General features: G+C 38.9%; 1 protein-coding gene across 1 annotated transcript in view; it reads left to right on the top strand.

Annotated features, from left to right (window-relative positions):
* Positions 1-12,120, top strand: part of LOC117457603 (SR-related and CTD-associated factor 4-like) — a 31,705-nt gene extending 19,585 nt beyond the window's left edge. The window contains exons 17-18 of the mRNA XM_034097755.1: positions 10,685-10,820; positions 11,080-12,120. Of these exons, the coding sequence (XP_033953646.1) occupies positions 10,685-10,820; positions 11,080-11,510 (567 nt within the window). The 3' untranslated portion in view covers positions 11,511-12,120. The remainder of the gene's footprint in view (positions 1-10,684; positions 10,821-11,079) is intronic.
* Positions 12,121-14,415: the final 2,295 nt, after the last annotated feature.

The following is a 14,415-nucleotide window of genomic DNA, read 5'->3' as shown; positions in this document are numbered from 1 at the left end:
GCCGCCCGCTTGTGGCAGACCACACTTCCACGCTCACCGGCAGGCCCTGACTGGCCATCGGGAGGACCGGGAGGGTGTGTATGTGTGGCGCGAGCGAGGCACACCTTACGTGTTGTTGTTGTTGTTGTTGTTAGCATCTAGTGCTAGCTAGCTGCGCTAACGGATATAAGGAGCTGTTTCAATGAAAACAGAGGAGCGACATTTCGCCGACAACTGCGCCGAGCACTTGACTTTATGCAGGAAGCCAGACAGTGGGACATTGTACGAAAAGTCAGCACACTCAGCACTGATAGTGTGCGCAACATGATTGCAGCGTCCAGGCAGCTCCCGTTCGAGCATATATGCCTTGAGCTGCACATAGCTCCAATGATCACACACACACACACACACACACACACACACACACACACACACACACACACACACACACACACACACACACACACACACACACACACACACACACACACACACACACACACACACACACACACACACACACACACACACACACACACACACACACACACACACACACACACACACACACACACACACACACTTTGTATTGTATGAGAGAGGTTCCATGTTGAATTGAGGCGAATATTTGTAATGTTCAGAGTGTGTGTGTTTAATATTAATGAGAATATTTGTCATTGTTCAAATGATAATAAACAAACATATAAAGCATATTTGTCCACTCATATGTTGATAAGATTATTAAAAACTTGAAAAATATCCCTCTAAAACAGATTAAAAAATTGCGATTAATCGCGATTAACTATGGACAATCATGCGATTAATCACGATTAAATATTTTAATCGACTGACAGCCCTAGTTACAACGTACTGCCCAAGACTTAGAAGACCTTCTCAGTATTTTCAATGCTATCTGATTATTTGGGAGTGCTGAATTAAAGTGAGAAATTGTCATGTTTGTGTCCTCAATAAATATCACAGTATTTACTCTTAAGAGGGGTTTTCATCATGTGACTCATTGTTTACTTCATCATGGGTGGTTTCAGAGTGACAAAATAAAAGTCAAATCTGGTGATTTCTGTTATACATCCGACCACAATTCAGATAAGCTCTTCTGCTGATAGGCATTACATCCAGTAATGCTTATTCATACGTTTCTCTTTTCCTTTTATAAGAATTTGCATCTTCACTCAGTAACCGTGTACTGTGCAGTATAATTTATTCAAATAAAGTGGGAATTATAAAAAACTTTACTGTGGTATGTGTAGACGGAAGCATTTATGTGATCCTTTCTCTGTTCGGTATTTGACCTCTATAATACAGAATGTCTAGGTTTGGCAAGGTTGCCGGTAATTGTTTAAACAGTGTTTAGTTTTAGTATCCAATTACAAACAAATTGTAGAATGACAAAAACCTATTTATAATATATTGTTGAGGTAAAATGTGTTTTGGTTGCAATGAGGTGAATCCTAAACTCAAGAATATACCAACTGATAATGAGTTGCAATTCAATTAAAGCACATCTCTGACGGGTCAAAATCTAAGTTTTAGTATTAGCAGTTTTGCAAACATTTCAAAGCCAATTACAAATTCATGACCACATTATGCCGAAAAATCCAGCTGCACTGTCTGCTACCTGCCATACTTGGCGTGCGTGCTCAACGGCACTCCTCTGTGAAGAAAGGTTGCTCACATGTCTTGCGGTCGAGAGTTTCTGACTGCTGTCGGCTGCTGGTGGGACTTAAGGGCCTGATTGGGAGGAAGTGTCCAAGTGGGAGACAAGGTAAGCCGAGAGCGTCATTAGCAACTTATGCTAAATGTTGCACCAAACCCGTTTATGCAAACTGAACAGGAAGAATGATTTTTGTGTGTTGAGATGTTTTGGCAATGGGAATATTGCCTCACAAAGCAAGGCCTAGGCCATTGTTCAGACCCTGTGTCCATGTCATGCAGTTCATTCAGCAGGTTTCTGTGCTTTACTTTACACTGGACAGTGTAAGACAGGATCTTCAGTGTCTGCTGTTATTTACTCGCCAAAGTCCAAAGCGGCCCAACTACTCAAATCATTTGTGTGGCTCAGTCTTGTATATTAACAAAGCTCAGTCTTCCTGTTGAATTGTTGACTTGTTAGCCTATCACCTGATAATGAACAGAAACATAACGTGGCTCTTGTTTAGCTTACTTTAATTCTCAATGTAAAATATGATCAAGAAATAATTATAGCTAAGCCATCCTACAATGGTCTGTTTTTAACACATGCATTTGACCTTAATATTCAGGTTCAAACCTGTGCAAGAAAGTCATGGCAAAAGTATTGAGGTTGGAGGAAATGAGTACTTCTCAGGCCTAACCCTATTTTTGATGACAATCTTCTTAAAAGTAGAAAGCTGTGTTCCTCACACTCAGGTGATTTTCTTCTTACCCAACAACCCAACACATAGTTTAGTTTTATTATTGCCTGTGGATTAAATATTTTTATTTAGATTAATACCATTTCATGGAGTTGCAAGATTAAAATCTTTCATTGGCACTTACATTTACTTGGGTTAACTCTTTGTTTTTGCCGTAATGAAGGGTTGTGCCCAACTGTCAACTTTCTCAATCATGTTATATAAATATGTATTCTGTTTGTGGCCAAAATTGTCCTAGCGACTGTAAAAAATGCATGATTTCATTATTGTTGTTGTTGTTGTTCTTACTGTGGAACTTTTATCATAGTGCCAAGTCAGTGAGCCGGTTCCTAATACTGTGAAACTTCCCCAAACCCTTTAAAATGTCCTCCTCATTGAGAAGCTTTCAGTCCAAGGGACTGATTTAAATTTATTACACTATGCCATGAAAACCTACCCATTCCTCTGCTTTGCATTTGTGTAGTTCTAGACCTGAAGTTTGCATGCAAAAATAACATGCAACATGACCACACCTGCCAGTCACTTTATACTAAAGAATATAAAATATACATGCGAGCAACAGATCTAAAAGCACTGTTTTGATGACTAGAATAATATGATGTCTTCTATGTGTCAGCCATATCTTCAGTCAGCCAATATGTATAACTGAATTTCATCAAGCTCTCCATCTTCTTGAGGTTTGTTTATATTTTTATTTCACCAGTTAAAGGCTGCCATATTTTCTGTCTAATTATTTGACAAACAAAATGCTAATTTTTAATGTTTAACTCTTGAAGTGTTAAGCCTCCCTGTTTTTCTGAAATCTGTGCATTATGGGATTTTATAGAAATCTGCACATAGGCCTTCTAAATCCTCAGCATTATCACCTTATTAATTTTGTATCCAACACTACACAAAGTGGTCAGGTAGCCGGTGGCAAACATAATGAGCACTGAACTTTCTTTATTTTCAAGGAAATGCCCCTGTGATATCATTTTTGGGATTAAAGAAAGGACATTTGTTATTACCGGACATAATACTAACCGCCACCATGTTTTGGTAGGTTTGGCCTTTTTGGTGTAGGTCATGGCACCTGCCACGTGAATTGTGCAAATTTAAAGATGTTTTTTCCTTCAGAGATACCTCATTTATGCATATACAGGTTTGACCTTCTGCGCTCTGCCTGTGCCCATCGTATGAAGCATTATATAATACTTGGAACGTAATGCAAAACCCTTTAGTTTTCAGTTATCTAGCAAGCTATGACATTGTTCAGATCTGTTGAGCATTGTAAGGAGCAGCGACTTATGCTTTGTTTGGCCCGGTATCATGTAAGTTAACTAAGCCTGCATCGAATGACTTGTATGAAAACACACACACCATTTTGTTCTATGTATGTTGTCGAACACAAACAGTGCCATGGCACACGTGTAAGTGTTGAGACATGCAGCTCTCCTTTCTTTCAACTCGTCCACACTCCAAGAAAGTGCAATTTCTTCAAATTCGCTGCCTGGATGGGGACATCCTAGCTTCTGTACCCTGTCTGGCTCTTCTGTTTGTATGGCAGGTTTGGTGTGTGGTACAGGTGTCAAATGACACCTCAACTACTGTGACGTGGTGTGTGTTTTGCTCTAAGAGGATGGTGTTTTACTGTCAGCAATCTGCTAGTGCAGCAAATAAGGAGAGAAGTGGTCTGGGATGAAAATAAATAATTCACCTGAAAAAGCTGAAATACTCCCATGGACTTTTCTACAGTGGTTTGTGGGACTGAAGTTTGTAAAAATGTCTTAGTATTGGTTTGATTACACAAATAGTCTCTTAACCACAAGGCTAAGGGCTTGATCATTTATCTTTAAGGTCAGGCGGTCTGATTTAATTCGTATTACCCTGTGTTTCATTCGAAGGTCAGAAGAATAATATCAGACATTTACTTCTAACAGTTAAAAAAATCTTGACCCAGGATGTTTTCATCCCAATGGTCCATGTTTGGCAGCATATTGAGCTGTTTTCAGTGGAATTATAACCAGACATTACAGGATTTTTCAAGTGCAACTGTTAGCCATTCGTCCTACAGGTAACGAGGCATGTTGAAGTAAAGTGGATACATCATTAGGTTGCAAATGTTGCCGTCCCTCGGAATGAAGTGGATAAGGTAAAAAATGAAGGTCTAAGCCAAGGGTGTTACTTTTTATTTAGAACATGATAAACAACGATTATGAAAGGTGAAAATTACTTCTGTAGTTTAGATGGTGAGCATATATCATAATGTCACTGAATATTTAAATGGTCCCACTATTATTGTTATTTATTTACCTTTTAAGAACTCTGTTATAGTTAAAAGAAAACCAAATCAAATGAATAGATTGCACTTTCATTTCTCAGTATAGCTTTTCACATTTTCTTAGATATAATATAAAATATAAATACAAAAATATTTGTATGATCTTTTTGTCAGTCTTTGAGGGACTGAGAAGGCCCAGTTGAAGATTAATATATAAAAAACATCAAAATAACATTTATTTTTACCAAATAGCTGCAGAATTGTTACGAATTAAAAGGGGCTTTTAAATTCAACATTTTTAACGTCCTCTAATCTGATTGAAATAGAACATTTAGGAGATTCGGATGTCATGTTGTACATCTGCTGCTGCATTTCTTTGTTAAGCTTGATACTTTGCATTTACACATCACAGATCTGACTAAGCCTCTGGTTAATGTATCTCAGTCTGTAACATGGATTATTATATAAACTGAACAGTTTTCTCCTTTCAGTCGCTTTCAAGTGAATTGATATTTCAAGAAAAAGAGAGGAACTCTTCAATTACACCCGTCTCACATGAGGCCTCACAAAGGTGAGTGTTAAAGAAATTCTCTTTGGATGTTGGGATTCCAACATTTAGATGACACTGGAAAGTAAGGCTCATTCATAATAAAATGGACTTGAATTGTTTTCATCCCATTTGTTTACTCATAAATAATGTAAGATATTAAGTTCTAAAGGCCAGTTTATTGTAGAGCTGCCTCATTACCATGTCTTCACATATCTTTAGAAGTAGCAGGTGTAAACAAAGAACAAAGGAATTATACTGACAGGAGTGAAAACACTGAGTTGATACATGGTTGATACCCGTCAGAGATGAAAGTGTTGATCAGAGATCCAAGGCCCAGCTGCCTGGCTCGTGGGGTTTCCAAATTGGAAATCACGTGCAGGAAAAATGGAGCAGCAGATCTCCTGTATTTCTGCTGATGGACTGAAACACCAGGGTAAGAGCAGACCCATCTGTTGCTATCCCCAGACTACTGACTTCATTAAGGCTGTTTGACTAATGAACTTCTTTCTCTTTATTTTAATATGTTTGCAATACCATATTTAAACAGCATCAACTAGGTTATTTTGCTTACATTTACAAATTACTATTATATTCTGTCATGTTTGTGTGGCTAATTGTATTGCTGCAGGAAGTGTGTGTATATATATATATATCTTTATATAATAGAGATATATAGTCAACAATAGCCATTACTTTTATACAAGTAGGAATTGTGCTTTTAAAGCTGCTGTATGCAACTTAGGAAAACAACATGCTTTTCAACAGTGCTTACTCCCTTCAAATGAGGTTCACTAATGCAAATCCCAAACTTAAAGGCTTTAAACAAAATTCAGAACATTAATAGACATATTGTTGTCTTCCTGAGCACAGAACAAAATAATTTGTGTGTTTGCTTCTTTAGTTTCTATTTTGGTAGCTGAGCCACCTGCGTTTGCATATTAGCACGTGTCCTACAGGCTAGCTAACCAACACCACTCTGCGCTAACATGGTGGTTACCGCTGAATACACTGTTGTGACCAGAGGGGGCAGTACTGAGCCGTCACAGAACACTTACCACCGTTAGCTGCTAACTGCCTGCTAAACCATCTTCATGTTAAAAGATGTGATTAGGCAATCCACTCCCAGATTCTGAATTAAAGCTATTCTCTGAATATCGTATATTGGCCGTTTCAAGACACTACGTGTCGGGTTTGAAAATGTTCAACTATGGTGGCAATACCAAAATGACCATTGTGGAATTAATGTACATCTTCAGCAAGACTAGTTAGCCCGTTCAGGAAAGACTGACAAATCAGGATTAAGGTTAACAGTCAAATAACTAGTCAACTCGAGTCTTTGTTTTCAATAAACATCAGTGATTCTGCTGCAAATTCTTATTGTTGCACTCTAAAAACAAATCCCTAATTCTTTTTTTTACACATTAATTGCCAAAGGTTTAGCTACCAAATAGTTGACCTGAGTTTGGCTTCTGATGAATTGAGAGATAATCCTTGACAATTGTTGCACCAAGTGCACACATGTTTACTGGCAGTTCTTCTGATGGCCACTAAATAATGTTATTAGGAAAAAAGATTATTGAAATGAATGTTCTCTCTTAAAATACAAAGAAAGCATAATGTATGTTTAATTGTTTATGCACATTTTTACTCTTCATTTTGTGGTGTGGGATAAGTTATTGAATCACCACACGATGTAGAACGATTCCCAATACTTGTGAAAATGTGTTTAATCTATGTTGTATGTTGTTTAGGTTTTATTTTTTGCCTTTCTTTTCCAGTCTTTTTTATTACACATGATTTTAATTTATATTTCAAAAATGTATAATTACTAAAAATGATGAATGCACCTATTCTTGTTAATGGTTACATTATTTGAATTTGTGTACATGGCACACCTTGCTCTGAATAATCATATTTCATGTGTTTTAATATTTTAGAATGCTTCATTTCTATATTTGGGCTGTTTTAGCCACTAGATGGTATTTTCTCATAGCATTTAACTGATCATAAATAGTCGTAATAGAGATTAATTTCTACCAAACATTACAAATACGGACATACATTCATAATTCTCTGCATGATAAATGTAAGGCTCATCTGTACAGTGATGGCTTTTATCCTCTCGTACATGTGATTAAGGTTAGTTGTAAAATAAATTGGCCCTTTTAGCCTAAAGATGGATTATTTTAACTTGCAGACAATCTGATGAACACATGCATGATTAAGTGTATTTGTTGTTGTGATGATTTGGACTGGAAGGTTTGTCACATTTTGAGGGATTACATCATAATGCATTTGATATCAGTATAATGGGTAGGTTTGCTCTGTAGCCTTTGGATCTACAGCCAGCTTTAGCATCCAGGGGAGGATGTCGGGGCAGGAACTTAAGGTGATCACCTTGCAGCATCTGGTAGGCTATGAATTTAAATGTCATGTGCTCAGTGAGTCTATGGCCAGCGGACATCATGTGTTAATGGTAGAAAAATGTAATCTGAGTTAATAATATATGTTGGGTTGTAGGATGAATGTGTGATGTATGATTACCATCTGAAATGTAATGAGCAATTACAATTGAAATGAATTGTCTTGGTGGACATGTTTAAATTGTATTGATTTAAAATTGAATTACCCTAAAATGCAATCGAGCTTTAAATTGTGCAGCACATGTGGCATACATTTCTATTTTATTTATTATTTGTAGCTGCTGTAACCTGTTTTTTGTTTTTTTTACCATATAACTTGTATTATATTACATTAAACATTATTATATTATTTCTAAATATTTTTGCTATGATTTTACTCACTTTGAGTATCAACCTAAATGCCAAACACTGATATTATTTATGTCCTTTATAGGAAATATTATGGATATGTCTGCTGTATATGATGGTACTTCTATATCCTTAAATGTGTCTAGGTTCACTAACCCCTCAGTTATCAGATATAAAATAACTATAATTATTTATTTTCAGATAAAATAATGCTTTATCAATACAATTTATTGATGTATTCAAGTCATCATTTGCAATATGTAGATAACTAACAAATGTTCTGAATTTAAAATGCATCAGTACAAATATATTATATAAGTTGAGTTGTATTATTAAGAAAAGTAAGTAATTACTATGGCTTTGCAATGTTTATTTTATTGTGTAGCCTATGTATCAGGCTATCTAACATCATGATACATTTGTCAGTTTGGTGTGGTTGAAATTATTTTATGTGTGCGTGCTTATTATCCTTTCCTTGTTCAAGAGTATGTGAACTCTGTACCCTCGCAGGCACTAAAACACTTCCTTGTTATGGTCTCCACCTTCTACCTTTACCTTAGAGCAAACTCATTGTGTTTGCTGTAACTCTAAAACTAATTTAATCCTAAAGGCATGCTGGTTGGGACACGGATTTTTTAACCAACATTTTAGATGTGGGTGTTACTGCAGGAAATAAGCGAATGGTTCATCATGATTAGGGAGGTGATTTACCTCTGAAAGCCTTTTTAGTTTAACAGTTCACCTGAAGTGTCAAACTCTCAGCAGTCACCAACAGCTCCCCGATTAAAACTCACCACTCTACTGTTACAATTAGCCTCCATAAGGCAACTGTGCTCCCATGTATGCTCACTGTTCTTTGTTAACCTCTATTTCCAACTGTGTTATTGTTGTGTTAAAGCAGAGGGTGTCGTGTAAATCAATTGCATGTAATGCTGTATTAGGGTTGTTTTAAACACAAATACAACCACAAATGCTGTAAAAAGAGCCTATGGGTATTTCTTGCATAATTTGCACACTATATAGTGTGTGGACTTTATAAATGTTTGGGACAAATACTGCATCTAAACATGCAATGGGTAAGTAACAATACATGTGTGTGTAGACCAGTGGCGGTTCTAGACCAATTTGACTGGGGGGGCCAGGCTGGGGCCAGTTATTTTCTGAGGGGGGCACAATAAATGCGAGACGGAAAAGACAAAGACAGTATGAAGTAATTGTGCATAAGAAAACAATGCAATACTGTTATTGGTATTTGTTTCAGTACACATATTTATTTCAGATACTTATAGTTACAGTTTTTACGCTCTGATGCAGGGGTCTCCAACCTTTTTTAGGATGAGAGCTACTTTCAAAAAATAAAACTAGTAGTGAGCTACTTTTACTTCTTTTGTTTTTGTTTTTTGCAGTGTATATATTTAGCACATTTTAACATTATACTTTGTGTGCTGTTTGGGTCATGTGGGACCCATTTTCAGTGTTTACTAAAAGAAAATGTATGCAATTATTTTAACCTGCTTTATTTTGGGGTGGACCTCACATCCTCTACGGGGGTCTGGGGGCAATGGCCCCCGCAAAATAAAAATGTTTAAATGTTGAAGTTAAATGCATCAATCTGGTGCACTTTGAGCACAACATGAATTTATGGACACAGCTCTCAACACTCATATGAAAGGGAGCTGTATACTTTTCAATAATCCAAACATCTTTAGAATATGATCACAACCAATAACAAATCATTTAAACTTGTTTATTCTTATCTTATGTTACCTATAGTTAGCATTCTTTCTTTTTATTTTATAGTAGTTTCGTTTATGCATTGGGTAGATTATTTTAATTACATTTCCTTTTTTTGTGTGTATTTTTTACATTTTGGATTTGCTTGGCGAGCTACTTATTGAAGGCTTGCGAGCTATCGCGATCGACGTGTTGGAGACCCCTGCGCTAATGGGTCTGACTAGAAAGACAAATAGCATTAGTTATGCCTATTCCGACAGCCAAAACAATCGTTTAATCATAAACCTTTTTTTTTTTTTCATTTTCAATAGGGCCACATGGGGGTCCAAAGTCAGTGTTAGGGGGGCACTGCCCCCCCCCCCCCCCCCCCCCCCCCTAGAACTGCCCCTGGTGGAGACCACTTTTTGTTCCAGCAATTAGCTTCAATACAACATGAAATGTATGGCATTCTCTCGGTCCTGTCATGAATTATTTCATGAACTTAACTCAATATACAATTTAATGTGTCCTGGGCAAACATATTTCATAAAGATTCTTCTGATTCTGACTGGGTAACCATGTTTTATTTGCAAGTACCTTCTGATGCCTTAAGTGACACATTGCATCTCCTTTATTATAGAAGGAAGTTCCTTTAGCCTCTTCAAAATGCACAGATACAGTGTTGTGTGTGTGTATACTTATATATATATATAGGGTAAAGTGTTTGATAATGTGTTATAGCATTCTCTCCTGAGGACTCAACTGAGAATGTATCCGGAAACTTTATAGAGACTGCACAAAAACAATAATCAAACAATGTGTTTGTTCGTGAAACGTGAAAAATAAATACACATAGGATGCAATCAAAGAAGCTACTTTATGCGGTGGAATCCGAAGATGTTCATACGGTTTCTTCTTCCAGTTCGCTGCTTCGTGAGCACTTTCTTGTTTGTTTTTCCTTAATCTTACCATGATTCCTTTGTGTTTCTTTGTCTTCCAGGTGCCACCAGTTCTACAGGCAGCACCCATAACAAGTCCACCTGCTTTCCCTGGCCCCATCATGCTGTCCCCTACGGGGCCTCCAGTCGGAGCTCCATTCATCCCCACAGAGTTTGATCCTACAAAGTTGGCACCAGGTAAGACATTTATAAGGAACAAAAGTTTGTATTTGCCAACCATCCTCTAAAGGGGAGATGTGAGTGCAGACATGTTTGTTTAAAACAACTTCTCTTGATGATTATATGAAAAGATCTGTGCTGCAGTGTTGTCATTGTTCCTTGTTTGATGTTACTACCTAAAACGTTTGCTCTCTAATGTGCTTTTCCTTTGTAATGCCACAATACGTGGCTTCCCACTGGGGATCAATTAAACGTTATCTTACCCTCTTTGCTGCAGGAAATGGAAAACCTCCAGAGGAGTCCACCATGGATTCTAAAGGAGACAAAGGCGAACCCTCAGATCTGGGCGCAGACATCAAGCTGGGGTCCCCTACTGCACCAGTGATGACCTTACCAGGCCCAGGAGTCATGCAGGGGCCCAGACCGGGTATGCCCCCTATGCAGCCTCCTCCTGGGATGCCGAATCATCATCTACCTCCATTCCTCTCACCCCCAAACATGCCACCCATGCCCCCACATATGATGCCTGGAGGACCCATGTTTCCACAGAATAGGTTCAGAATGCATATGCCGTTTCCTCCTCGTGGTCCTCCTTTCCATCGACCTCCGCCTATGGGGCCAGAGGGCATGAATGACACTGAGGGGAGGCATTTCCGAAACGGGAGGGCAGGGTTTGGGTGCCCCCCCTTCATCAGAGGGAGGTGGTAGAGGTCGTCTGAATGAAGAACTTAAGGAAAGAGGATGCTGAATCACTGTGAGATACTGTTAAGTATCAGGACATCTGGTTCAACAAGGACTTATGTGAAGATTTGATGGTGCATGAACCTATATTTTACACCAGAAGAACCTTTTCTAAGTGTCAGATTAACAATGAAAAACAGGACACAGTGTTCTGAATGTGGTCCATGCTCACTCAAGTTCACCAGAGAAGAAACTCTTTGTTGTAAATACTGTATGTGCTTCTAGCTGTTTGATATCTTTTTGTATATTTTAAGTTGTGTAGTTAATGCTCAAGTCTAATCTAAGTAGTTGGAGGTAAAAGGCAAAGTCTGTATTTTTGATCTAATTCTGATACCAGAGTTTTGTGTATGGAAGGAGACTGTACAAATCAATAATTCATACCTTTTTGGTATTTTGTTTTTACTAAAAACATGCCTTTGTAACACACTGATGTGTAATTCTTTCCCAGAGAAGTTGGATTTCATTTGAAGCAGATTGGCTGTCCTGCCAGTAGAGGGTAGAGTTAACCCTGTTATCAAGGCCGACCTCTGTTGTACCTCATGTGCAGTAAATATAAAAAAAACTGGTACTACCATTTGATCGGGTGCTTTTTTGTGTCATTCAAACTTAAATGTTTAATCTTTTTGTTTTCCATTCTTGCCCATGTATTAGAAAATTTGCAAAAGCATCGGAACAGCTGCACGGGTATAGACTGCACCACAGATTTAAATCATGCTTTGGGGTGGAAAGGAGATTAGTTCACTGTGTTTGCTCATGTTATTCTAAAACTAACACTCTTCAGCTCAGTGGTGTAACACGGTTGTGATTGGCCCCCATCTCTCCAAACGTAATCGCACGCTGATGCGCTCACACACGCACGGACATACACTCTCTCTTGTCCTTTCTCTTTTGAGCGCCGCTCTTGTGCTTTGGTTTGCTGTACGTTATAAATGTAAGCTATTACATTTTTTTATAATGCTGCCGCACTTGCTGCTGCTAGCTACAGTACAGTACAGGTTGATTAAACGGTTCACTCGTACGCAAGGTATCACATGACATGAAAGGGAGCAAGGTCATTGGACAGACAAATTCATTTAGGTTGCTTGGTTACTTTGAAGACTGCGTGAACCGGTCAATGCCATTCAGTGTTTCCCACAGAATTTGATTCTATTTGTGGGGGCACCGCACCGCAGAACTCGCAACCTTCCAATCATCAGCCCACCTCACTATCCATTAGACCGCCACAAATAAATCAATGCATGGGAAACACTACCATTGGTGCCCCAACATTTAAAAAAAAAAATATAGGCCTATATATAAAAAATATATATTTATTTTTTTGCATGGCCGGCTCTGGGCCCCGGTGCATTGCACCGGCTGCACCGTCGATAGTTACGCCACTGCTTCAGCTACTAGTTTACATTTCACACGGTCAATGAATGCTGATTCGAGGTGAACCGCAGCTGATTGGCTCCTAGAAAAACAAGTGGCATTCTCACGATCCACTTGCGCGCCGTCTCCAAGGACCGCGGGCGCCGCCCCTCTCAGCGGTGTGGAAACACACGCATGGTCCGTGGACAGACAGGCAGGCAGACCTTGGAGAGACGGCAGGATACAGAGACATGGGGATGGACAATACTGGCGTGTAAAACATGAACATTTCAATGTCAGGACGGAAGCAGCCAGACGCCGAAGGTGGCGGTGACAGCAGGTATGTAAAGGGGGACCGGGAAGCATCATGCTGTGTTAATCATGATAAAGATAATATCCTCGATGTCCGTTCATGTTTCCGCGTGGTCCTAGCGCTGGTATTTACGAATGACCGCGTCACTCAATCATACAAGTTTATCGGGGCTGACAGACGCTGCCGCACCGGTGCGGACCGGCGGGAGAGGCCGACAATATGCGTTTCCTACGCACAAAGTGTTGCGGATCATTCATTCAGACAACAGGGATTTAGGGGTAAGAAACGCTATGTAGCCTCAATGACGGCGGACATACAGCAGGGTTAACGTGCATCTTTGGACATTTCAATTTCCATCCCTGTAGCTTACATGATTGCTCATCCTGCAGCTAATTGACTAAATGCTTTCCTGTAGCTATATCATGTTGGTTCAACAAGACATGGAGAAATACAGTCATAAGGACTTGTCCGCTAAAATACCTTGGAGGTGTTTTGGTCATTGGTAGCATACTGTTTGGGAGCAGATAAACTGCGTTTGGCCTCAGATAGTGCGGTAAATTGTTGCATGAAGCACAGTCATGTAATCCTTTGCACCTCTCTTGTGGTACAGATGATCCAAGCTGTTGCTGTTGTATTTACACTTTGCAGAACAGATCATGTGCAGGTGACTGACATGTGATAGCTCATTTGTGCAGCTGCTTCACTACTATGATGACCCTCTGGTGTCAAGTTTGTTGCAGCGTCACTGCCACTGTCTGCTGCTTAAATGGTGTCTCCCTGAAATATTTCTATATGGTTGTGATAAACATCCTTACAGGTAGGTGCACAGGTGACTGTGGGTGCTGTAGCAAAACACATCACTCATGTGCAAAGCTGACTATTAGATATTTAGAGATGTGTTGAGACAATATTTTGGGCAGACTCGCGGTCCTTGTCCATTTTGTTTCTGCCTAGAGAAATACAATGTGTCGACAGAAAAACCCTCACCACTGAGAGCTTAAGGTGCAGTTTTTTTTTACAGTCTGCAGTTTGTATTTATGGTGCGTCTAATAGGACCTGAATGTATCTTTTGAAAGGGGGTTGGACACTAGACACAATGTAATACAACTGTTTTATAAAAAAATAACAATTAACGACTATAGAAGATTTTCATTGAAAGTTAAATTTGACCTGTAACAGAGCAGTGGTCTGTTCTAAAACGGTTGTTGT

Source organism: Pseudochaenichthys georgianus, chromosome 13 (assembly GCF_902827115.2).
Source record: "Pseudochaenichthys georgianus chromosome 13, fPseGeo1.2, whole genome shotgun sequence".
Lineage (NCBI taxonomy): Eukaryota > Metazoa > Chordata > Actinopteri > Perciformes > Channichthyidae > Pseudochaenichthys > Pseudochaenichthys georgianus.
The sequence above is the reverse complement of the archived record's forward strand: the minus strand, read 5'-3'. Positions and strand labels throughout refer to the sequence as shown.